We start from the raw sequence: 23,848 nt of genomic DNA on the forward strand, positions 1-23,848 counted from the left end.
GGATGATACTATAAAAGTGCTGCACTCAATATGCCAGCAAATTTGGAAAACTCAGCAGTGGCCATAGGACTGGAAAAGGTCAGTTTTCATTCCAATCCCAAAGAAAGGCAATGCCAAAAAATACTCAAACTACTGCACAGTTGCATTCTTCTCACATGATGGTAAATAATGCTCAGAATTCTCCAAGCCAGGCTTCAACAGTGCGTGAACCATGAACTTCCAGATGTTCAAGCTGGGTTTAGAAAAGACAGAAGAACCAGAGATCAAACTGCCAACATCTATTGGATTATCAAAAAAGCAAGAGGGTTCCAGAAAAACATCTACTTCTGCTTTGTTGACTATGCCAAAGCCTTTGACTCTGTGGACTACAACAAACTCTGGAAAATTCTGAAAGAGATGGGAATACCAGACCGCCTGACCTGCCTCTTGAGAAACCTATATGCAGGTCAGGAAGCAATACTTAAAACTGGACATGGAACAACAGACTGGTTCCAGATAGGGAAAGGAGTACGTCAAGGCGGTATATTGTAACCCTGCTTATGTAACTTCTATGCAGAGTACATCATGAGAAATGCTGGGCTGGAGGAAGCACAAGCTGGAATCAGAATTATCAAGATAAATATCAATAACCTCAGATATACAGATGACACCATCCTTATGGCAGAAAGTGAAGAGGAACTAAAGAGCCACATAATGAAAGTGAAAGAGGAGAGTGAAAAAGTTGGCTTAAAACTCAACATTCAGAAAACTAAGATCGTGGCATCTGGTCCCATCACTTCATGGCAACTAGATGGGGAAACAGTGGAAACAGTGACAATGTATTTTTTTGGGCTCCAAAATCACTGCAGATGGTGACTGCAACCATGAAATAAAAAGATGCTTACTCCTTGGAAGAAAAGTTATGACCAACCTAGAACATATTAAAAAGCAGAGACTACTTTGCTAACAAAGGTCCATCTAGTCAAAGCTGTGGTTTTTCCTGTAGTCATGTGTGGATGTGAGAGTTGGACTATAAAAAAAGCTGAGTGCTGAAGAATTGATGCTTTTGAACTGTGGTGTTGGAGAAAGGTGATCCAACCAGTCCATCGTAAAGAAAATCAGTCCTGAATATTCATTAGAAGGAGTTATTCTGAAGCAGAAACTCCAGTATTTTGGCCACCTGATGTGAAGAGCTGACTCATTGGAAAAGACCCTGATGCTGGGAAAGATTGAAGGTGCAAGGAGAAGGGGACAACAGAGGATGAGACGGTTGGATGGCATCACCTAGTCAATGGACATGAGTTTGAGTAAACTCCAGGAGTTGGTGATGGACAAGGAGGCCTGGCGTACTGCAGTCTGTGGGGTCGCAAAGAGTCAGACACAACTGAGCAACTGAACTCACTGGTTTACAACTCTAGGTGTTTCAGCTAGTTTCAGGTATGCAGCAAAGTGAATCAGCTGTACATATCCACATACGCACTCCTCTTAAAGTTTTTTTCCCATATTTTGCCATTACAGGACCCTGAGTCAAGTTCCTTGTGCTGTATACAGTTGGTCCCTATTGGCTATTCACTTTATATTTAGTAGTGCTGGGTATTATTACACTTTATAATATTTCCCAAGCCACTGAGTGTGTAATGGTTATCTCATTGTGGATTTAGATTTTAATTTCATCTTAATAGTGAGATTGAACTCCTTTTATGTCTTTTGGCTTTTTTTAAGTGTCTGCTAAAAAAAAGTCTTCTGCCCATGTTTCTACTGGGTTGTCTGTCTTACTGATTTATAGGAGTTTTTGTTTCAATAATAAGAACATGAGTCTTTTGTTTTATGTGTTACAAATAGCTTCTTTTGTTTTGTGATTTCTCATTTCATTCTCTTTAAAATACCTTTCAATGAATACACCTTTTAGTATAATTTTAATGTAACCAAATTTACTATCATTTCCTTTATAACGTGTGCCTTTTGTTTCTTGTTTAAGAAATCCTTCCATCTCCTGAAGCTATAATTTCCTTTATTACTTTATTTAAAAAAACTTTGTAGTTTTACCATTTATATTAAGTTGATCTACCTGGAATTGATTTTAGAATATGATATGAGGAAAGTGTCCTATTTAATTTTTTCCCATAGGAAAAATCAGATGTACCTATGGCATTTATTGAGAAATTAATCCTTTCCCCAGTTTTATACAGTGCCTGTCTTTATACAGTACTGTCTTTTCAATGCACTGTTTTTCAAGCAACTTGTTGAGAAACAATATGTTTCAAGGCTTGTATATCTTTGGGAATTATGTTAAGTATAGCAAAGGATTGGCAGTCAAGAATAAAACGAAAAGCAGTAGTATATAATAACAGGAATTTACAAGTAGTATAAAAATAATTCTGGGATGTACATTTACCTCAGTATAAACATATACATGATGCTAAAGGCACAGTGTGGGCTTTGAGGGCGTCCAGGCTGGCATTATAGGCTGAACCTTGTTCTTAGTAAGTCTTTTTTTTTTAACCTTTGAATTTGAACATGATACTTAATGACCCTCACTTTCCCAGAAGTGAAATAAAAATAATGCTCATCTAATCCCCAGTGGCTCAATGGTAAAGAATCTGCCTGCAGGAGACATAGGAGAGGAGGGTTCAATCCCTGGGTCAGGAAGATCCCCTGCAGGAGGAGATGACAGCCATCTCCAGTATTCTCACCTGGAAAATCTCAAGGACAGAGGAGCCTGGTGGGCTACAGTCCATAGGCTTGCGAAGAGTCAAGCTCGACTAAGCAACTGAGCACACACAGACACACATACTCTGTAACACAGCACTTGATGGAGAGTCGCTTGGGAAATATGTTTACTTTATTCTATAGAATTCCAGGAGCTGCACAAATGGGAAAACTGCAGCACTGGGAGAGACAGATCCAGGGCAGCCCAGGATGCCTGACTCGCCAGAGTCCTTGCTGCGCCACTGCATGGCCCACATTGCTCATTTCTCAGTACCCTGAATGAATTTACTCTGAGTTCAAAATTATTAATTGGTTGTCGTCCAACTTAGTAAGAAATGCCTTATCTTATTCATAGTGTGACATTCTAGATGATTCAGAATGAATCTGGGTTATGTTCATAGTTCATTCCTATGACTTAGCATTTCTTTAAGACAAATTAACTAAAAAAACTTCTGAGGGGAAGTTATACGATTTCTAGTCTCAAGTATTTATATGTGATCATAGTTTTCCCTCAGATAGAAGTACCTGTACAGTACTTGGATGACATCGTATGGTTGCTGCAGACCACCTTTTCCTTCTTTGACATGCTTTTCTTCTCTCTCAGCTTCCTTGTTATAATGATAAGATATCTCTCTCTTCCTTTTGTTCCATCCTCTTTCTGATCCTGTACCTATAGCATAGGAAGTACTTATGGGTGTCCTAAGCCATAACTCCCAGCCATTCCTTTTTCATTATTCTTTCAAAAAACTTCTATCCATTCATTACTACACCTCGATTTGTCAGAACAGCTCCACTTGAATTTCTTCTCACCTTCTTAAACCAAACTTTTCACCTTTTTAAATAAAAACAAATCTTTTTCTTCCCAAATCAAATACTCTGTGCCTTCCCCTCCTTTTTATCCTATGTATTATCTCAAGTACTGTCCTAGCTTTTGTCAAAATAATTTCTGAGTTGTCTCATTTTCACTGTTTCTACTTTCTCACAGGCCTTCTACTTCTCCTCATACATTTTTTATAATTTTTTTTAGGTTTTAGGCTACACCATGTGGCATGTGGAATCTTAGTTCCTTGATCAGAGATCACTCACATCCCCTGCATTGGAAGCATGGAGTCTTAATCACTGGACCACCAGGGAAGCCCCGCCTCATACTTAATCTAGTCTTGCTTTCAGGTTAACTTTACTACATCTGCCTGTACCAGAAGTCCCAGTGACTCCTCACTGCCCATCAGTTCACTTCGGTTGCTCAGTCATGTCCGGCCCTTTGCTACCCCATGGACTGAAGCACACCAGGCTTCCCTCCTATCACCAACTCCCGGAGCTGGCTCCAACTCATGTCCATCGAGTTGGTGATGCCATCCAACCATTTCATGGCCATAAGAGTTCTCACACATTTTCAGGAAGAGTTGTTTTATTTGTTTACTTTCAGATGTCTAAATTATTTCCAGGAGATCCAGTAGGTCTGAGGTGAAGTTTGTGGATCACTCTAAATACATTGATAATCCTGGTGTGCTGACAGGGTTGAAAATCAATGGTTGGAAGAGGACATAGGAAATGAAATAAGTACTGCTTATGATTTGACATAAATAATTATTCAGATACCAGTACTTTATTTGGGTGGTGGGTTCACAGGTGCTCATTGCATAACTAAGTAGAAGAAAACAGGGGTGAATCTGTGTGATCTTAGGTTAGGTAGTAATTTCTTAGCTATGACACTGAAAGTGTAAGTACAAAAGAAAATCTGGGTAAACTGGACATCAAAATTTAAAAACCTCTGTGCATCAAAGGACACTGTCTGAAAAGATAATCTACAGAATGGGAGAAAATATTTGCAAATCATATCTATGGAGTTGTATCCAGAGAATATAAATAATTCTTACAACTTAATAATAAAAAGATAATCCAGGGAACCTGGTGGTCCAGTGGTTAAGACTCCATGCTTCCATAGCAGAGGACAAGGTTCAATCCCTGGTCGGGGAACTAAGATCCTACATGTTGCATGCTGCTCAGGAAAAAAAAAAAGATAATGCAATCTAAAAATGGGCAAAAGATTTGAATAGGTATTTGTCCAAAGAAGATACACAAATGGCCAATTAGCACATGAAATGATGCCCAGCATCATTAGCCATCAGGGAAATGCAAATTAAAATTGTGGTAAGGTACCCCACCCCCCAGAAGAGCTGTAATTAAAAAAATATAAAAAGATAGTAATAAGTGTCAGGGAGGATGTGGAGAAATTAGAACTCCTGTACATTGTTGGTGGGAATGTAAAGTGTTGCAGCCATGCAGTTTCTGAAAAGGTTAAATATGGAGTTACCAAATGACCCAGCAGTTCTACTCCTAGGTATATATGTAAGAGAAATGAAAACATACATCCATAAAAAAAAGTTACATGAATGATCATAGCAACATTATTTATGGTACCCCCTACCAAAAGAATCAGTCTAAATATCCATCAAGTGATGAATGGACACATAATGTGGTATGTTCATACCATAGAATATCACTCATAATTAAAAAAAAAAAAGAGTGAACTACTGATAGATGCTACAATGTGGATGAACCTTGAAAGCATTATGCTAATTGAAAGTCAGTCAGTCAGGTCAGTCGCTCAGTCGTGTCCGACTCTTTGAGACCCCATGAATCGCAGCACACCAGGCCTCCCTGTCCATCACCAACTCCTGGAGTTCACTCAAACTCATGTGCATCTAGTCGGTGATGCCATCCAGCCATCTCTTCCTCTGTCATCCCCTTCTCCTCCTGCCTCCAATCCCTCCCAACATCAGGGTCTTTTCCAATGAATCAGCTCTTTGCATGAGGTGGCCGAAGTATTGGAGTTTCAGCCTCAGCATCAGTCCTTCCAATGAACACCCAGGGCTGATCTCCTGTAGGATGGACTGGTTGGATCTCCTCGAAGTCCAAGGGACTCGCAAGTCTTCTCCAGCACCATAGTTCAAAAGCATCAATTCTTCGGTGCTCAGCTTTCTTCACAGTCCAACTCACATCCATACATGACTACTGGAAAAACCATAGCCTTGATTAGACAGACCTTTGTTGGCAAAGTAATATCTCTGCTTTTCAATATGCTATCTAGGTTGGTCATAATTTTGCTTCCAGGGAGTAAGCATCTTTTAATTTCATGGCTGCAATTACCATCTGCAGTGATTTTGGAGCCCAAAATAATAAAGTCTGACACTTCCACTGTTTCCCCATCTATTTGCCATGAAGTGATGGGACCAGATGCCATGATCTTAGTTTTCTGAATGTTGAGCTTTAAGCCAACTTTTTCACTCTCCTCTTTCACTTTCATCAAAAGGCTTTTTAGTTCCTCTTCACTTTCTGCCATAAGGGTGGTGTCATCTGCATATCTGAAAGTAGCCAGTCACAAAAGACCACATATTGTATTTGTTGTTCAGTCGCTCAGTCGTGTCTGACTCTTTGTGACCCCATGGACTGCAGCACACAAGGCTTTCCTGTCCTTCACCATCTTCCAGAGCTTGCTCAAACTCATGTCCATTGAGTCGGTGATCCCATCCAACCATCTTGTCCTCTGTCATCCCTTCTCCTCCTGCCCCCAATCCCTCCCAGCATCAGGGTCTTTTCCAGTGAGTCAGCTCTTCACATCACGTGGCCAAAGGATTGGAGCTTCAGCTTCACCATCAGTCCTTCCAATGAAAATTCACGGTTGATTATCTTTCAGATTGACTGGTTGGATCTCCTTGCAGTCCAAGGGACTCTCAAGAGTCTTCTCTAGCACCTCGGAGAAGTCTGGCCTGTTGCTACTGTGTAATGTTGTTTCTTGCCGTATACCTCTGTGAACCTTACATCATACTTAGGGTACTTTCTTTATTGTTGCTTCAACTTAGCTTACTAGTTCCAAGTGATCAGCCTTTTGCTCTGCTTTTCCCCAACCACTACTTAGAAAAATCTCTTTCCATATTCCCCCTGTGCTTTTCTAGATCCAGTCCACTCAACTTAAGTTCTGCTTTCTTTTTTGAGTCCTTCAGTAGGAACATATCTTTTCTGCATTCAGTTCTTTCATAGGAACCAACACATTGCTCTACTGATACATGAGTGAAGGAAATGGAAGAACTTAGTTAGAGACCCTGATGATGACATTAAGAATAGAAAGCTTTAGTAAACACTGAAAGACATTATTATTAAGAGCAGCTTTCAGTTCAGTACAGTTCAGTTGCTCAGTCGTGTCCGACTCTTTGCGACCCCATGAACTGCAGCACACCAGGCCTCCCTGTCCATCACCAACTCATGGAGTTTACTCAAACTCATGTCCATTGAGTCAGTGATGCCCTTCAACCATCTCATGCTCTGTTGTCCCCTTCTTCTGCCCTCAATCTTTCCCAGCATCAGGGTCTTTTCAGATGAGTCAGCTCTTTGCATCAGGTGGCCAAAGTATTAGAGTTTCAGCTTCAATATCAGTCCTTCCAATGAACAGCCAGGGCTGATCTCCCTTAGGATGGACTGGTTGGATCTCCTTGCAGTCCAAGTGACTCTCAAGAATCTTCTCCAACACCACAGTTCAAAAGCATCAGTTCTTCTGCGCTCAGCTTTCTTTATAGTCCAACTCTCACATCCATACATGACCACTGAAAAAATCATAGCCTTGACTAGACAGACTTGTGTTGACAAAGTAATGTCTCTGCTTTTTAATATGCTGTCTAGTTGGTCATAACTTTCCTTCCAAGGAGTAAGCGTCTTTTAATTTCATGGCTGCAATCACCATCTGCAGTGATTTTGGAGCCCCCAAAAATAAAGTCAGCCACTGTTTCCACTGTTTCCTCATCTATTTGCCATAAAGTGATGGGACTGGATGCCATGATCTTAGTTTTCTGAATGTTGAGCTTTAAGCCAACTTTTTCACTCTCCTCGTTCACTTTCATCAAGAGGCTCTTTAGTTCTTCTTCGCTTTCTGCCATAAGAGTGGTGTCATCTGCATATCTGAGGTTATTGATATTTCTCCCATCAATCTTGATTCCAGCTTGCTACTGAACCAAAATAAGATGAACATGCCCATTCCATTGAAGGGAAATTTGGTTTTCTAGGATCAAAGTAACTGATCAAACTTAAATTCTAAAAGCTTTTCTTTGCTTGCTTCTTTGACGTTTCTGATCCAAGCCAGCAAGAATTCTCCATCATTCTTTTTTAAGCATTGCTTTAAAATTTTCATGAGAATTTCTGCTTCCAGGTTGGGTCATCTTGCAGTTTTTTTCATTTGCCTGCATGTGTAGATAACTAAAAACCAACACAAATCTTAGTGATTCTGTTCCATGTCTTGTCTGTTCCCCACCTATCCCAGTATACCTCCACATCCCACTAGTAGTCCCTTCAGCCTTCCCTAAACTACCAATAAAACCCCAAATAGACTGGTTTGAATTTTAAGTGCTTTCATTTTTCCCTGCCAGTCTTCTTAACTATGGGTAGCAAACCCCTCTCCCTCAAGGAAGGTAAGCTGCTGAAAGAATAGAGGAGGAATTCTTTTCTTCTCAGTTATTCAGTCCCTGCAGTGTTGACTAGAAGGAATTAAACTTTCACAGTGAGCTCCAAATTTCATATATGTTATTAATTTGAGATTTCTCTTAGTAATTTAAATGTTCAGAAAATAAGTTATGGTTTTGCTGAACGGACAGTGAGCTGGCCAGAATTTTTAACTTACCAGCTGCATAGCTGTATTGAAGATTAATGTGTAACACTTGTGATGAGGTGCTAGTGAAGACACGACAGGAGTATGCTTTCAGTAAAACTGAATTTATAGTAATAATATGTGTATCAAAGTGGGAGGGTGGGTCAGATTCTGTTAGGTTTGGTACGTTAAAGAATGAATTGGGACTTCCCTGCTGGTCCCGTGGATAAGAATCTGCCTGCCAATGCAGGGGACATGAGTTCTATCCCTGGTCTGGGAAGATTGCACAGGCCATGGAGCAGCGAAACCCGTGTACCCACAACTGCCAGGCCCACAGTCTGGAACCCTCGAGCCACAACACTGAGTCTGTGTGCCGCAACTGCTGAAACCAACAGCTGTTGAGCCCATGAACCACAGCTACTGAAACCGGTGTGCCTAGAGCCTGTGCACAGCAACCAGAGGAAGCCCATGAGCAGTGACGAAGACCCAGCACAACAAAAAATAATAAAAAGAAGAAAAGGATGAATTGGCCTCTGCCAGGATCACTCGTTGGAGGAAGCTGGTGTTCATGGCAGGGAAAGTGGCATAGCAAGCACAGGGAAGCAGATTTTGCTTAAATGTGCAAAACCCTTAGGGTCAGGAGTAAGAGTAATACATGGAGTGATTAGAGGAGACCCCATGACACATTTACAAGACTGAAGGGTTTTTGTTTGCTATTTAATAGGAAAGAGAGGCAAGCTGGTGGAGGGATGGTGGTTTTTGAATCTTGCTGTCAGTCTTTGGGTCTAGCTGTTGAAAGCAGCTGTGTGGCTGTAACTTGCTGTGGAAGCAGGTGTTTCCCCCATATGGCCTCTTTAGATGTCAGACCCTGATCAGTCATTCATTCTTGCACACTCATTTTTCATATAAACACCTAATAGCAATCTAAGCCTATAGCCATTGCTGAAGATGGTTTCCTTTGATATTGTTTCCTTTGTAAAGATTTCCTGTTTGGTAGATTAAAAACAAAAAGAAAACAAGCTCTTGCTCTGTAACTTCTCCTCCTCAGCAGAGTAAAAGAGTAGAAAGGTGATTAATTGTAGATGGAGTATTCATAGTTCAAAATGACAAATTTCCCTTATATTTTGTTGCTTATTAGGAAGTTTTAAAATCAAGTGGTTTTAATTCATTGCTTGCCCTGTGGCATTCTCCATTCAAAACATGAGCAGAATACTCCATGACTTTCTCCTCTGGACTTTGCTATCCAGTCACACCAACATCAGAGCCCATCAATTATTACAGTCTCCATCAACATGTCTTCCTCACTGTGCAGTGAAAGGCTAGTTGTGGGAAGGGATCCAGTGAAGGCCTTTGCCAACCAATTAAAGATACATCAAGAGTCCTCTTTCTAAATAATCCCCAAAGTACCAGCTCTGTTGAATCACCTTTGTTGGGATTTTTAGCAACCTATCCCCAGTCTCTTAAGAAAAACAGGTTAAAGTTAAAGACTTCAACTGATAAAATGATTGGGCTTCAAATGTCAAAGATTAGCTGGTAGGGCTTTAATTGCAGTTGCATTCAACTCAACATTTGTTAAGCACCTATTGTGTTTAAGTTAAACTGTATGTTAGGTAACATGAGAGTCAGAGATGAAAAAAAGTATTTTTAAGGAATTAGTTAGAGAGGGGGTAATTTTGGGGGGCTCCAAAATCACTGCAGATGGTGACTGCAGCCATGAAATTAAAAGATGCTTACTCCTTGGAAGGAAAGTTATGACCAACCTAGACAGCATATTCAAAAGCAGAGACATTACTTTGCCAACAAAGGTTCATCTAGTCAAGGCTATGGTTTTTCCTGTGGTCATGTATGGATGTGAGAGTTGGACTGTGAAGAAGGATGAGCGCCAAAGAATTGATGCTTTTGAAGTGTGGTGTTGGAGAAGACTCTTGAGAGTCCCTTGGGCTGCAAGGAGATCCAACCAGTCCATTCTGAAGGAGATCAGCCCTGGGATTTCTTTGGAAGGAATGATGCTAAAGCTGAAACTCCAGTTTGGCCACCTCATGCGAAGAGTTGACTCATTGGAAAAGACTCTGATGCTGGGAGGGATTGGGGGCAAGAGGAGAAGGGGACGACAGAGGATGAGATGGCTGGATGGCATCACTGACTCGATGGACGTGAGTCTGAGTGAACTCCGGGAGTTGGTGATGGACAGGGAGGCCTGGCGTGCTGTGATTCATGGGGTCGCAAAGAGTCGGACACGACTGAGCGACTGAACTGAACTGAACTGAACTGAGACCTCTACTAAAGAAAGGTGTGTGTGTGCCCATGCTCAGCCTTGTCCAACTCTGCAACCCCATAGACTGTGGCCCACCAGGCTCCTCTGACAATGGGATTTCCCAGGCAAGAGTACTGCATTGGGTTGCCATTTCCTTTTCCAGGGGATCTTCCCAACCCAGGGATCGAACCCATGTCTCTTTCATCTCCTGCATTGACAGGCAGGTTCTTTACCACTAGTGCCACCTAGGAAGCCTAAAGAGATAGGATAGTATGTTATTTATATGTGGAATTAACAAAAATAAAGGAGGAATACAAAGTAATAAGGGAATGCAGAGAAGGTAGAGGACATTTCTTACAGGAGAGTCAGGAAGACTTGACAGATGAGGCATTTATTTTGCATTAATGAATGAGAGTATTTGATTTCTGTTGTCGAAGTAGCTATAGTGATTCTAATGATGGCCCCACCTCTAAGCCCCTTGTGATCTTGGAGGGCTGACTAGGAGGTAGGGGCCATAGGAGCTGGCCAGCTGCCAGTCAGTCTAATAAGGCTCCAGTAGCCAGGAGGTGACAAGAGGATTGGCCTAGCGCTTTTATTGCAGTTTTATTGCAGTTTAGTTTAGTGGCCCTCTCTTGAGTCCCTGCTATGTATGAAAACACTGTCTGGAGAATAAATAAAACAATGTCCCTAGTTCACTAACTAGTGGAGGATATAAACACACGATACAACTCAGTATAACATGAGGCTTGTGATTGGGCTGTAGAGGTACAAACAGAGGGCCAGGGGAGCACAGAGGAGGAAGCCACTGACGTGGTGTCGAGGCAGGAGTCAGAAGGCTTCATACGGGAAGTAATATTTGACTGGGCACTGAAAATAAGTGCTATTTCTAAAGTGGCAAGGAAAGGAAAAGGCATGGCACAGAAAGGAAGCAGCATAAGAGAAGCACAGAAACACAGGATGTGGATAGTCTGGCCATGCTAGAACGCCCAGGGATGGGCTAGAGATGGAGGGTGGAGCTGGCTTGTCGTGAAGGACTCTAAATGTGAAGAGAGCTGGGCTCTTCTGTGAGCAGAAAGGAGCCAGCAGGTGTTTCTGAGTGAGGAGGAGCGAGGTGTGATTTGTGTCTTGCTCCCTGCTCTAAATGGACGGCTTAGCGGCAAGCAGAGGGCAGTAAGCAAGAGTGCCAGTCGAGAAGATAAGAGATGATGAAAGTATGAGCTGAGATGGGGGAGTAGAAATGGAAAGAAGGAGGTAAGTTCAGGACACACAGGGTAGAAGCAGTACAAGTTTATCCCGGGTTTGAAATGGAAATGAGAGGTAGCGAGGCACGAAGACCCCAGTGCTCCTAGAACTGTGATGGTAACTCCATAAATGAACACGGGAACATCGTTGGAAGAGCAGTTTGATTTTGGAAAATGGCAAGGTTGAGATGTTTCTTCCCAGGCAAGTACTAGAAGGCCACATCAGGAACTTAAGAGTGGTACCAGGGTCAGAGCTATAAATTTGGAGAATCATTACCAAACAGGTGATTGATGATGGTGGAAGCTATGGGCCCAGAAGAGCTGGTCCTGAGGAACCATAGGGGAAGCAGTGACAGCCAAAATCAGCACGTGCCTTACTAGAAAACACCTTCTGGAGGAGGAGGAAGAGCAAATAGCAAATGGAGGCAGAGTTGTCATTGGGAGTAAAACCAGGAGAGGGCGAGGAGCTCCTGAGAGGTGCTGGGAATGTGGGAAAATGGCAGGCCTGGGAAAGGACGGAGCTTCAGCCTGCCTTACCTGGAGTCGTTGATATAAATATTTATGTGCATAGAAGTATTTCTGAGTCAGTGAGACGCTGTCCTTTGGCTGCTGTCTTTGCTCATTTAAGTTCTTAGTCTTCCTCTCCACTCTCTACCTCTCCAATCTCGCGTCTACTCTCTCTTCACACAGTGGGAGGGGGAGAAATAAAAAGAGGAAGTTGAAGTTAAAATGTAAACATTCTTGGTTTGATTGCAAATAAATTGCATATTCTTTATCTTGAATAAGCCATCTTAATGGTAATAAAGTCACTTTGTCTAATTTTTAAGTTCACTGTGTCTGTCGTGGTCATAAATGTGTTTGTCACAAGAAGTAAAAATAATCTGAAAATCCTGGGTCCAGCTGAGTAGACTTAACATGTATTTCCTGATTCTGATGTGGTCTTGTTATCAATCTTTATCCAATTTTGTTTTTGTTCTTAAAGGTACCACTCACCTCAGTCCAGATTTGTGAAGGAAATGTACTGATTTTGGTACTGATGTAAACCAGTCATGTTTACTTTTTGTTAACCAGATATCTTTTACTTTCCAGCCCATCTGTATCTCTGTTTCAGTGTTATTTTAAATTTAAGCGGCTGGTTATATAATTTCTAAAAGTTCTCTTTTCGTGTTTGATATTCACACTTAAGGATCCAGAATCTTTATTCTAGTGACTAGAAACTCGTCTTCACTGGTCAAGATCACATGAGTGGTGTCCATTTGTCTTTCTAGATTTTGGCTTCAGTAACCTCTTCACCCCTGGGCAGCTGCTGAAGACCTGGTGTGGCAGCCCGCCCTATGCCGCGCCTGAACTCTTCGAAGGAAAGGAGTATGACGGACCCAAGGTGGACATCTGGGTATGTGACTGCCACCTCTTCTTCCCTGAAGCGTTAGTTACCCTAGTCTGACGGCAGCTGTCCTCATCCTGGATGAGACTGAGATCTTGATCGCCTGTTTGAATTTTCAATTCTTTGTACAAAGTCTGCTCTCCAGCCCTTGTCATATGGACTGAGCCACAGGTTTCCATCTCCCACTTTGTATCTGCAAAGAAAAAAAAAAAAATCCCAAGGGCAAGCTTGGACAGATGCCCTTGCCAAGAACAGAAATTCTTTCTGTTGTTGCCACTTGCCTTCTCCCTAGGATGAGTACTGAGAGAAATTCTAGATATGTTCCCCAAAATTAATGTCTGGAAGCAAAGAAGAATGCTAACTATTCTAAAGATGATTGGCCATGACAATGCCCCATATTATTTCTCATTAAAAAAAAAAAGAAAAGGAAATGTTTGTCCCATTATCTCGCGCATGACTCACCACTCTCTCCATCAGTTCAGTTCAGTCGCTCAGTTGTATCTGATTCTTTGCGACCCCATGGACTACAGTGTGCCTGGCTTCCCTGTCCATCACCGATTCTTCATACACATACTGTAATGACCTCTCTTATTTCTCTGATGCGATTTTAATCAAACGTTCTCTGTTTGCGACGCAGAGCCTCGGAGTCGTCCTCTATGTGCTTGTGTGCGGGGCCCTGCCGTTTGACGGGAGCACGCTGCAGAATCTGCGGGCCCGGGTGTTGAGTGGAAAGTTTCGCATCCCATTCTTTATGTCCACAGGTAAGGGAGATGCCAGCACACGGCTATGACTGGGTTCATGGAACAGTAGACATGCCAAGTTATCCCAGAATTGAGTGATGGGGTATAAATGGCCCTTTTAACAGTTTGCTGACTTGAACCTCTGGAGGCATGATTCTATAGGAACGGAGTGTCTAGGTTTTAGCTTCAGATAACCCTGCCCGAGTTTGGTTCTGGACTCGACACAGGGCTGCTAATGTGGTGGGCAGATTACTAAGTCTCCTCATTAATAAAAGGCTGACAGTTTTGTGGGACCACCACTATGAGAACTAAATTAAATAATGTATGGAGAGTTAATAGGCCCAGCACATAGTAGCAGGGCAGTAGATGATAGTCCTGTTTCATCTCTGTTTTATCTCTCATCCTTTTTCAGGATAATATTTCTGTTGGGTTGGTCAAAAAGTTCTTTCGGGTGCTTCCGTAACACTTAAATGGTAAAATTGTTTGGCCAACCCAATATTTACTGGGGGCTCCATTGAGATGCGGTAATAAATGGCAAGGGGAAAGCAGGCTTTGCATCTTAGTCTTGCTGATATTACATTTCCTGCTTCTGTGACATTTATCCCCCCAACTCAAATAAAAAAGTACTTTTTGAATGAGTGGGCAGTAGCTCTTAGAAAAAAGTATCACTGAAAACAGGCACCCCCCCAAAAAAAATTAAAAAAAAAAAGAAAGAAAACAGGCACCCAGAATCTCCAGTATTTCATCGCCATCTATATGACACAGAAGAAAGGGACATTCTGGGGCAGTGCTCTAAGCAGTCTGCTTAGTTTTGCCCCATCATGGTTTCAGTTAAAGGTACAACCTATAGAGTATATGTCAACTGGGTTGGGAGCAGAGTGTAAGCATATGGGAATTACGTTTTAGAAAGAAAACAAGAATTGCATTTGAAATCAACATCAGAATCTAAAATGCATTTTAGAAAAAAGCCATGGGAAAAATAAAATAGAGCCAGGTGGTAGGTTAGGGATGGTGGTTGGGTGGTTATTTGTAAAGGTATGGCAGGGAACTCCTTCCCTGAAAAACAGACGTTTTGGTGACGACTTGGAGAAGGTGAGGGGAGGGTGTGAGCTGTGCAGTCTGAGGAAGGGCTTTGCATGCAGAGGGGACAGCGAGAGGGCAAAGGCCTTGGGGAGAGAACACACACTTGTGTCTAAGGAACAGGATGGAAGCCTCTGTGCTAGACAGAAATGAGAGAGAGGACGGGAGAGGTGCAGTCAGAGTAAAGACCTTAGTTTTCACTCTTGAGTGAAATGAGAAAAGTCAGAGAATTTTAACAAAGGAATGGCATTAACTGACTTTTGGGTTTTCTTTAACTTTTATTATTTATTATGAAAAGTTTCAAGCATGCAAAAGTATTGAAAGAATTTTATGGTGACCTTTGTTCTTTAAAAAAAAAATCACTCTGCCAACTATCTTGGTTGAAAGGTTCAAGGGCTGAAGGAGGGAGACCATTAGTAGGAGATTTTGGTGGCTAGTTCCCAGACTGGAGTGTAGAGGTTGGGGTGGTAAGAAGCCTTCAGATTCAAGAGATAATACATACTGTGTGGCACCATTCCGAGCGTTTTGCAAACATTAACTCATTTAATTATTTTAACAACCCTATAAGATACGTGAGACTATTAGCCCCCATTTTACAGGTGATAAAGCTGAAACCAGGAGACGTTTAGCTATTTTCCCAAGATGACACAGCTACTAAGTGACTAAACTAGAATTTGAACCTAGGCAGTCTGGCTCCAGCAACATTTATGTGGGATTTGATCTGCGAGAAAGAGAGTAATTAAAGGTAACTCCTGGGTTCTTGGCTTGAGCAACTGGAAGGATGGATTTACTGCTAATAGAGGTGGGAATGGCTAGAGAAGACTGCCTCTATTTTGGAGAGAGGTTTTAGCTGTGTTCATTTGAGATGTCCATTAGACATCTAAGTTGAGTTATGGTATGGGCAGTTGAAATTAGTAGGACTTGGTTGGGAGTGGTGGGCTGTGGATACACATTTGGGAATGATCAGTATATAGATAAGATTTAAAGCTCTGAGATAAGATCACATTTTAGGCCATGAATGTAGAGATGAGAAAAGGTCCAAGGATTAATCTCTGGGACACGCTAACATTCAGAGATCAGGAAGGTGAGCAGGGGTGAGCATAGGAATGGTTAGTAAGGTAAGCCAGAGCGTTTGTGTCCTGGAAAACAAGGGAAGATGATGTTTCCAGGAGGGAAATGAGGAATGGTGTGGAGTGCCCCTGATGGGTCAGATGATAGAACTCGTTGGAGGACAGAGAGGATGAAAAGTGCCCCATCATACTAAGAAAGCATCAAGACAGGAAGACAAGGCAGGCACCCTCGTGTTGATGAGAGGGTCAGTTTTTTATAGGGTAACTTACTCACAGCGTGGGATCAGACAGACAGCGATCCAGAAGCATTTGCAGCTGTACTCTGCACTGTGAACGGGACAGTTTTCTAGTTAACCTAAGAGTATCAGGGTATGTGCTTAGAAACAGGAAGTACATTCCTAAGTCCAGATTTATGAATGGGTGACTGGTCTCATGGGCACCAGGAATATGTCAGCCAAGGTCTTCATCACTATTTGGAGATACCAGAGCATAAAGGCCACCTGGACCTCATGAAACAGCGTCCATTAACTACACAGCCCTTGACACAGAGAAGCAACATGGCACAGACTTGGGGGCACAGTCAGTGGAAGGACAGGAGGAATGGTTAGGGGCCCAAGATAGCATCAGTTGTGCTAACAGCTACACAGAACCGAGTATCATATTTAGAAATGGGGAGGTCATTGATGATCTTGAAGTACAGATTTGGTGGTAGAGAAGGAGCAAAGCCCTAATTCATGTCAATACAACCAAAAAAGAATAGAAGGGAAATAGAGAGAAAGGAAATAGGCACAACTCTTTCTGGTTTACCCTACAAAGGAGCAGAGAAGGGTGTGGTGGACTGCTCTGACAGGCATCACCAGTGATCTTGTCCTAATCTGCTAGATATCCTCAGTCTTCATCTTAATGACTGCATTGCAGTGTTGGAGCTAAACACTAAAAATTCACCACTGCTTTCTTTCTTTCTTAAAAGTAAACTTTATTTTTGAGAACAGTTTTGGGTTCATAGCAAAATTAAGTGGAAAGTACAGAGAGCGCCCGCGTTCGCCCCCACTCAGCTTCCTGCACTGTCATTTGCTCGTTGTTCAGTCGCTAAGCCGAGCCCAGCTCTTTGCAACTCCATGGACTGCAGCTCGCCAGGCTTCCCTGTCCCCCACTGTCTCCCAGAGTTTGCTCAAATTCATGTCCATTGAGTCAGTGATGCACTCTGAACATCTCATCTTCTGCCGCCCTTTTCTCCCATTGCCTTCAATCTTTCCTAGCATCAGGGTCTTTTCCAGTGAGTCAGCTCTTTGCATCAGGCAGCCAATGTTTTGGAGCTTCAGTTTTAACATCAGTCCTTCCAATGAATATTCAGGGTTGCTTTCCTTTAGGATGGACTGGTTTGATCTCCTTGCAGTCCAAGGGACTCTCAAGAATCTTCTCCAGAACCATAATTCGAAAGCATCAGTTCTTTGATGCTCAGCCTATTTTATGGTCCAGCTCTCACATCTGTACATGACTACTGGAAAAGCCATAGCTTTGACTATACTTTTGTTGGCAAGATGATGTCTTTGCTTTTTAATATGGTGTCTAGGTTGTCATAGCTTTCTTCCACTGTCAGTATCTGGCACCAAAGTAGAACATTTGTTACAGGTGATCAGCCTGCAGTAACACTGCACTGAATTATCACTGAAGTCCACTGTTTACTATGGTTCTGGTGTCATACAGAGAATCCTCTGCGCCTGTTCACCCCATCCCGCTCCCTTAACCCCTGGCCATCAGTGATCGTTTCGCTGTCTCCACAGTTTTACCTCTTCCAGAATGTCATATAGTTGGAATCATGTAGTACGTGACCTTTTCAGATTGGCTTCTTTCACTTAGTAATGCATATAAAGTTCCTCTGTGTCTTTTCGTGGATTAAAGCTCATTTCTTTTTAGTGTTCGATAATGTTCCATTGCCTGGACATACACAGTTTATTTATCCATTCACCTACTGATCAGCATCTTGGTTGCTTCCACGTTTTGGCAGTTATGAACAAAACTGCTGTAAATGTCCATGTGCAGGTTTTTGTGTGGATGTAAGTTTTCAGCTCACCTGAATAAATACCAGGGAGTGTGATTGCTGGATTAGACGCTAAGGGTATATTTAGTTTTGTAAGAAACCACCAAACTGTCTTTCAGAGCACCTGTACCATCTTGCATCTCCACCGGCGATGAGTGAGAGTTCCTGTTGCCAAGTGTTGTCAGGGCTTTGGGTCTTTGCTGTCCTAACAGGTGTAAAGTGGTATCTTTGTTATTTTAATTTGTAATTCCTTAATGTTGTATGATGGTTAACATTTAATATGCATATTTACCATCTGTGTGTCTTGTTTGGCATATGTATAAATGTTTTCCCCATTTTTTAATTGAGTTGTTTATTTTCTTATCGTTGAGCCACTCCTTTTTTTATTATTAATTTTTATTGGAGTATGGTTGCTTTGCAGTGTTCTGTTACTTTCTACTGTACAGCAAAATGAATCAGCCACTCCTTGCTTTTTAAAATACCTTTTTTTCCATTGCTTCTCAGACACGACTTTCTCCAGTTTTCCTCCTGTCTTCCTGACTGCACCTTGTCTGCCAGATGTCTCTCTGCTCATCCTGTAAATCTTTTCTCTTCACACCATCTTTCTGAGCATATTATTCACTCCCATGGCTTTCGTCATTGCAATGATGTCCCCAGTTAACACTCAGTTAACTCTCTGGCCCAGACCTCTCTTCTGGGGTGCGGGGCTTATATATCCAATCAGTTGCTACCATCAGCTTCACTTGCATGTCTTCAATTCACATCAGTGGAAACTGAATTTAACTTCCTCCTTAGATTTGCTCTATTCTGTGTTCCCTGTCTTAGTGAATGGTATCACTGTCTGACCAAGACAGAAACTAGCCTTGACTCCTCACCACAGCTGCTCACTTACCAAACCCTGAACATCCAACCCTCCATTCCTATAGACACTTCTGTAGTGGCTCTTGCCTGGATTAAATAATAGCCAATTAAATGGATGCCTGACTCCAGCCTTATCTTTCTCTAATGCAGTCTCCACACAGCTGCACAAGCAGTATTTCTGAAATATATATGTCAAAACAAACAACATACACACTTGCACACAAATCTGCTTATATCACTTTCCAGCTTAAACTTTGCAGTAGTTTATCATTTCCTCTAGGCTAACTTTCACTCCGTAACATGGCTAGAACATTGGCTTCATTTTTGACCATGACTATAGTAAAAAATACATGTTATACTGTGACCTAGAAAATACATGTATACATACAACTGAACAAAGTTTTCTTTTTTTAAAAAAGAAAAAGCAGAATTTGTCTTTACTATAGGCAGTGCACTCTAACATATTTTATTCTATTACATGAAAAATGCTGATTATTACTTACTAGATGGATCACATGAGTGCTATTTGAAAAACAATGGCATGGAAATACCTCTGTGACCTGGCTCCTGCCTGTCTCTTCAGCCCCAGACCCCATTCTATATCTGGTCGCCCTAAGTTCCTTCCAATTCCCCGAACAAGTTATGTTTTCAGGAGCAATTCCTTGCTTCTGGGATGCTTCTTCTCCCCCAACCCCATGCCACCCACTCCTGTATTCCAGAGCAAGAAGTTAGATGTGATAGAAATAAGAATCTAGATAATCTAGTCTACGATTCTTTCTTTTCTCCTGGGACTTCCCAAACATTTCATTATAATAATTTCTTTCTTTCTGTGTCTTCCACACCAGACTGGGAGCTTAGAGAAAGTAAAGACAAAACATGTTTTTTTTTTTCACAGTTGTGTCTAGCCTAGCAGAGTATCTGGCATGTGGTAGGATTTAGTAAACAGTAAGTAAATAGAATTCTGCTTAAAACCCTCCAGTGGCTTTCATTTACACTTGGAAAACCATTCCAAAAGTCATTATTATTATGGCCGACATGAGGCGCACTGCGGTGGGCCCCAGTCTTTAATCTCATTTCCTGCTCTTCTTTGCTCTAGACCCCGAGCTCCAGTCACAGAGGCGTCTTTGCTGTTTCTCACACTTGCCAAGCGCATGCATTCTTGTTTCCTCAGATACTCGCATGGCTTCCTCACCTCACTTGAGGTTTCTGCTTAAACGTCCCCTTAGAGAGGCCTCTCCTGACGCCCTCCTCATTCCCTTGCCATTCCTCTGCCTCGTGCTTGTTCATGGCATTCACCACTGTCTGACATTGTTGACTGTGTCCCCGTCCCTCCTCCCACTGCCTCTTGACTGTAATAAGGTTTTGTTTTTGTTCACTGCTGTATTCCCCGGGCTTAGGACAGCGCGTGGGTCCTGGTAGGCACTCAGTAAACGTCTGTTAAATAAATGAATACATGCATGAATGCATGGGGTTCTTACTACCAAATAATTCAAATAATATCAGTAACCATAACTTACATTGCTTTAGGGCTTTAAGGTTTACAAAGTGTTTCCTATACTTGATCTAATTTGAGCTAGGTAGTTGTCCTCTGGAGTTGGTCTTGGCACATAGTGGTTATCATTTTGCCAATGAAGTTTGAGAAGCTGACGTTTAAAGAAGTTTAGTTGACTGGCCTGAAGAGACACAGGTGATAAATGACTAAGTCAGTTCTCAAACTTAGTGTTTGTTCTACTGCACCACACTGTTAGAAAGAAAGGGTGAGATAAACAAACCGCTTCCTCTGCTTTCCCAATGTCCACAGCATTTCCTGTGAGCAGCTTGGATCCCTTCTCCCCTCCACCCCCACAGCGTGGCAGAAGATTTTCACTCAAGTCTTACCAGAGGTGGCTTCAGACAGCGGATGCTGGTGAATAGCTAACCATAGCGTCAGCCACGTAGTCTGTTAGTGCTTAGAAATAAACTGCACAACATCTTCACTACTTAGAAAGAACTAATATTTATAGCATGGTATAAGTTAGCAGGAAAGTTTAAAGACTTAGAGAATACCAACATAATTATCCTAAACGTGATCAGTCTTGAATCCTGGACAAGTAATTCCCTAAATAGGAATAACATTTTTTGGTAAGATTAAGTATGGAGAGGAACAAGAACGCTGTCTAGGAAATGAGTGGACCGTTGCCGTGCTACCAGCATATTCTCTCTGCCCTCGGGGACAGACATGTGCTTGGCCTTGCCCACCATCACAGGCCCAAACCCCGGGGCCCCTCAGAGACTTCTGGCAGGGTAAACCATGGAGAAAAGGAGCACGTCAGATGGTTTTGTCTTTGCTCAGCTTAGACGTCCTTCAGGTACCAAAAAGGTTCAAGTTCATGTAAAGGAAACCTAGAGTCCATCCCTGAGTCCTTCTTCTGCTTACACCTCTAGTTTCTGGACATAATTGTACCTCATTAGACCCAAAGTGAATTCTTTATCTGGAGGCTGGAGCCAGCCACTTTGCAGCCTGTCGGGTCTGCTGTTACTGTGCTACGGAAGATGATGTCGTTGGGGGAGTCCTAAAGAACAGGGCCCTTTTTTTCCCCTCAGGCTGTTGTCATAGACCTGAACTGAGTTTATCCATTTTTCTGCCAAAAGGGTCTAGAAACTGCAGCTGAACCAGTGTCGTTTTTTTAAATGGGCACTTGGGTGGCAGAGTAGGGAAGGCCCCATCGTCTAGCTTCTTCTAGCCAAATTGAATTCCAAAATATGTACAGCTGTGTGGGAGGCCATACTATACAAATGGATATAGTTAGTTCAAGAATTCTAAGCATCTCTTTATTGTCAGTAATGTGTGGAATGAAGTTCCCTTGCAGTTAGTGGATATTTCTGGGCCTGGTCTTGTTTGTTTGATACAAACTTCCCTTCATGGACATCTCAAGATATACTGAAGACATGCTTTCAATTTGGAATGACAGGGGTATAGATTTACAAGGATTTATTTGGGGCAGATCGGTTCCATACCACCTGGTTCAGTAACTGAGTATCTGTCTTCCTCTCCTCGCCCCTAGAATGCAGGCTCCTTTGTATCAGGACTGTGTTTCACAGGTACAGCAGCATCCTCCATAAAGTTTAAAGGTGACTGGCATGGTGTAAACATTCAGTAAGTTTTTCTTTAATGAAAAATCGAATCATCACCACTTACCTGTAGAATCTTCTGTCAGACTCTTGTATTTTATTATTGTTGATAAAGTGATAGGTAATTCACTGATGATCTGAATTAATAACTGGCTTTATGTACTTTTGTTATATATGTTATTATATAAATGACCAGGTCAAGTGACTTCTAGTTCAAAAAGGGTTTGATCTGCAATCGAGTTGGCTTTCAGTGTCTTAAGTAAAATATGTTTGATCTAGACTGCTGTTTTTGGGTTAAACTTCTCAGAGCGTTCCAGAGACCAGTTAGGTATTGATGAAACCCTGAGCCTAAATTATAGAAGTTGAAACTTGCTGTTTGTTTAGAGTTTCTGCAGAAGGTGAGACCTGACCTGGCCACGTGTGTTCGCAAATTCTTTGTCTGACTTCCGCTCCTGCTGAGGGAAGCCAGCAATGTAAATATTTTGAGCATCAAGCTCAATCACTACCAGTATATTTTTAAAAACCATGAGAGGCCTACTTATTAAAGCCTAGTTTGTCTTATTCACCAGTTATACCACCTATTAGCAAATATAGTAAGATCAGTCATTTATTTAGCTGAAGGAAAATTAATTTACAGTGGAATAAACTGTACTGATGGCAAGTATGTAGAGATCTCTTGTGGACAATACTTTTACGTCCGTATTGATTAAACGTCATTTGTGACTTAATTAATTGTAATACTGCATAAGCATTTTATCACTCAGAATGCAAGACCCAGGCTTACATAATGCTTCTGAAGGAGGCTACCGTGCAGCTACTGCCAAAAAGCTTCCACTTAGATGCAAACAGCTTGGCCCTGATGGGCTTACTCATCAAGAACCACACAACATCTTGCTTGGCTAAAAGCACTTTGTTTAGAGGGATTGGGACAGGAGATTAAAGTAACTCGCCCATCAGTCTCCATATACTCAAGGACTCAGAGTCCTCAGAGCAGTTCTTCCATAGCTTTTTAAGGAACACTCTGCTACTCAGGGGGGGGCTTCCCCAGTGGCTCAGAGGTAAAGAATCCGTTTGCAAGGCAAGAGGTGAAGGAGACATGGTTCGATCCCTGGGTCTGGAAGATTCCCTGGAGGAGGAAATGGCAGCCCACTCCAGTATTCTTGCCTGTGATTGCACCTAAGACAATAGAAAACCAGGAGGTAAATATGGGTGCTGCCTTGTTATTATTATCCTTTCAGGCACACTGTCTCCTCGCTTCAGCGTCCCGAAACAGGAAAACAGAGTCGGGGAAGATGTCCTAGATGGACAGCGGCTAACAGCCAGCCGTCGAGCACTTCCTCAGTACTAGGCACGGTTGCATTAGCCTGTCGATGTCTCATGTTTAAAACAGCCCTGTGAGGCAGGCTCCGATTGTCACCCGACAGACAAGACATCGAGGCATGGTAAGGTTAAGTAACACCCCCGGAACCACCCAGCCAGGCAGCAACAGAGCTGTTGGAGCCCTTGCAAGCTGGCTTCAGAAGCCACCCAGATGCCTTTGATTGTATTTTAATTCTCAGTGAGTACATTTCTGACGAGTGATTCCAGGTATCAAGAGAGTTCTGGAATGGATATCTTTGCCCATCTGAATTACTTACAGGGGGAAAAAAAATGTTAGTATCAAGTACTGTGTATTGGATTCTGTATAAGTGAGCCAGAGTTTTCTTCCACTATAATGGTTGCTATTAGGACTTAAAATATATT

General features: G+C 42.1%; 1 protein-coding gene across 4 annotated transcripts in view; it reads left to right on the forward strand.

Annotated features, from left to right (window-relative positions):
* Positions 1-23,848, forward strand: part of SIK3 (SIK family kinase 3) — a 264,012-nt gene that overhangs the window by 200,878 nt on the left and 39,286 nt on the right. For all 4 annotated transcript variants that reach the window (XM_006056875.4, XM_025266844.3, XM_006056876.4 and 1 more), the window contains exons 5-6: positions 13,087-13,211; positions 13,840-13,963. In XM_006056875.4, coding sequence (XP_006056937.2) covers positions 13,087-13,211; positions 13,840-13,963 — 249 coding nt within the window. The remainder of the gene's footprint in view (positions 1-13,086; positions 13,212-13,839; positions 13,964-23,848) is intronic.

The sequence above is a fragment of the Bubalus bubalis genome, chromosome 16 (assembly GCF_019923935.1).
Source record: "Bubalus bubalis isolate 160015118507 breed Murrah chromosome 16, NDDB_SH_1, whole genome shotgun sequence".
NCBI lineage: Eukaryota > Metazoa > Chordata > Mammalia > Artiodactyla > Bovidae > Bubalus > Bubalus bubalis.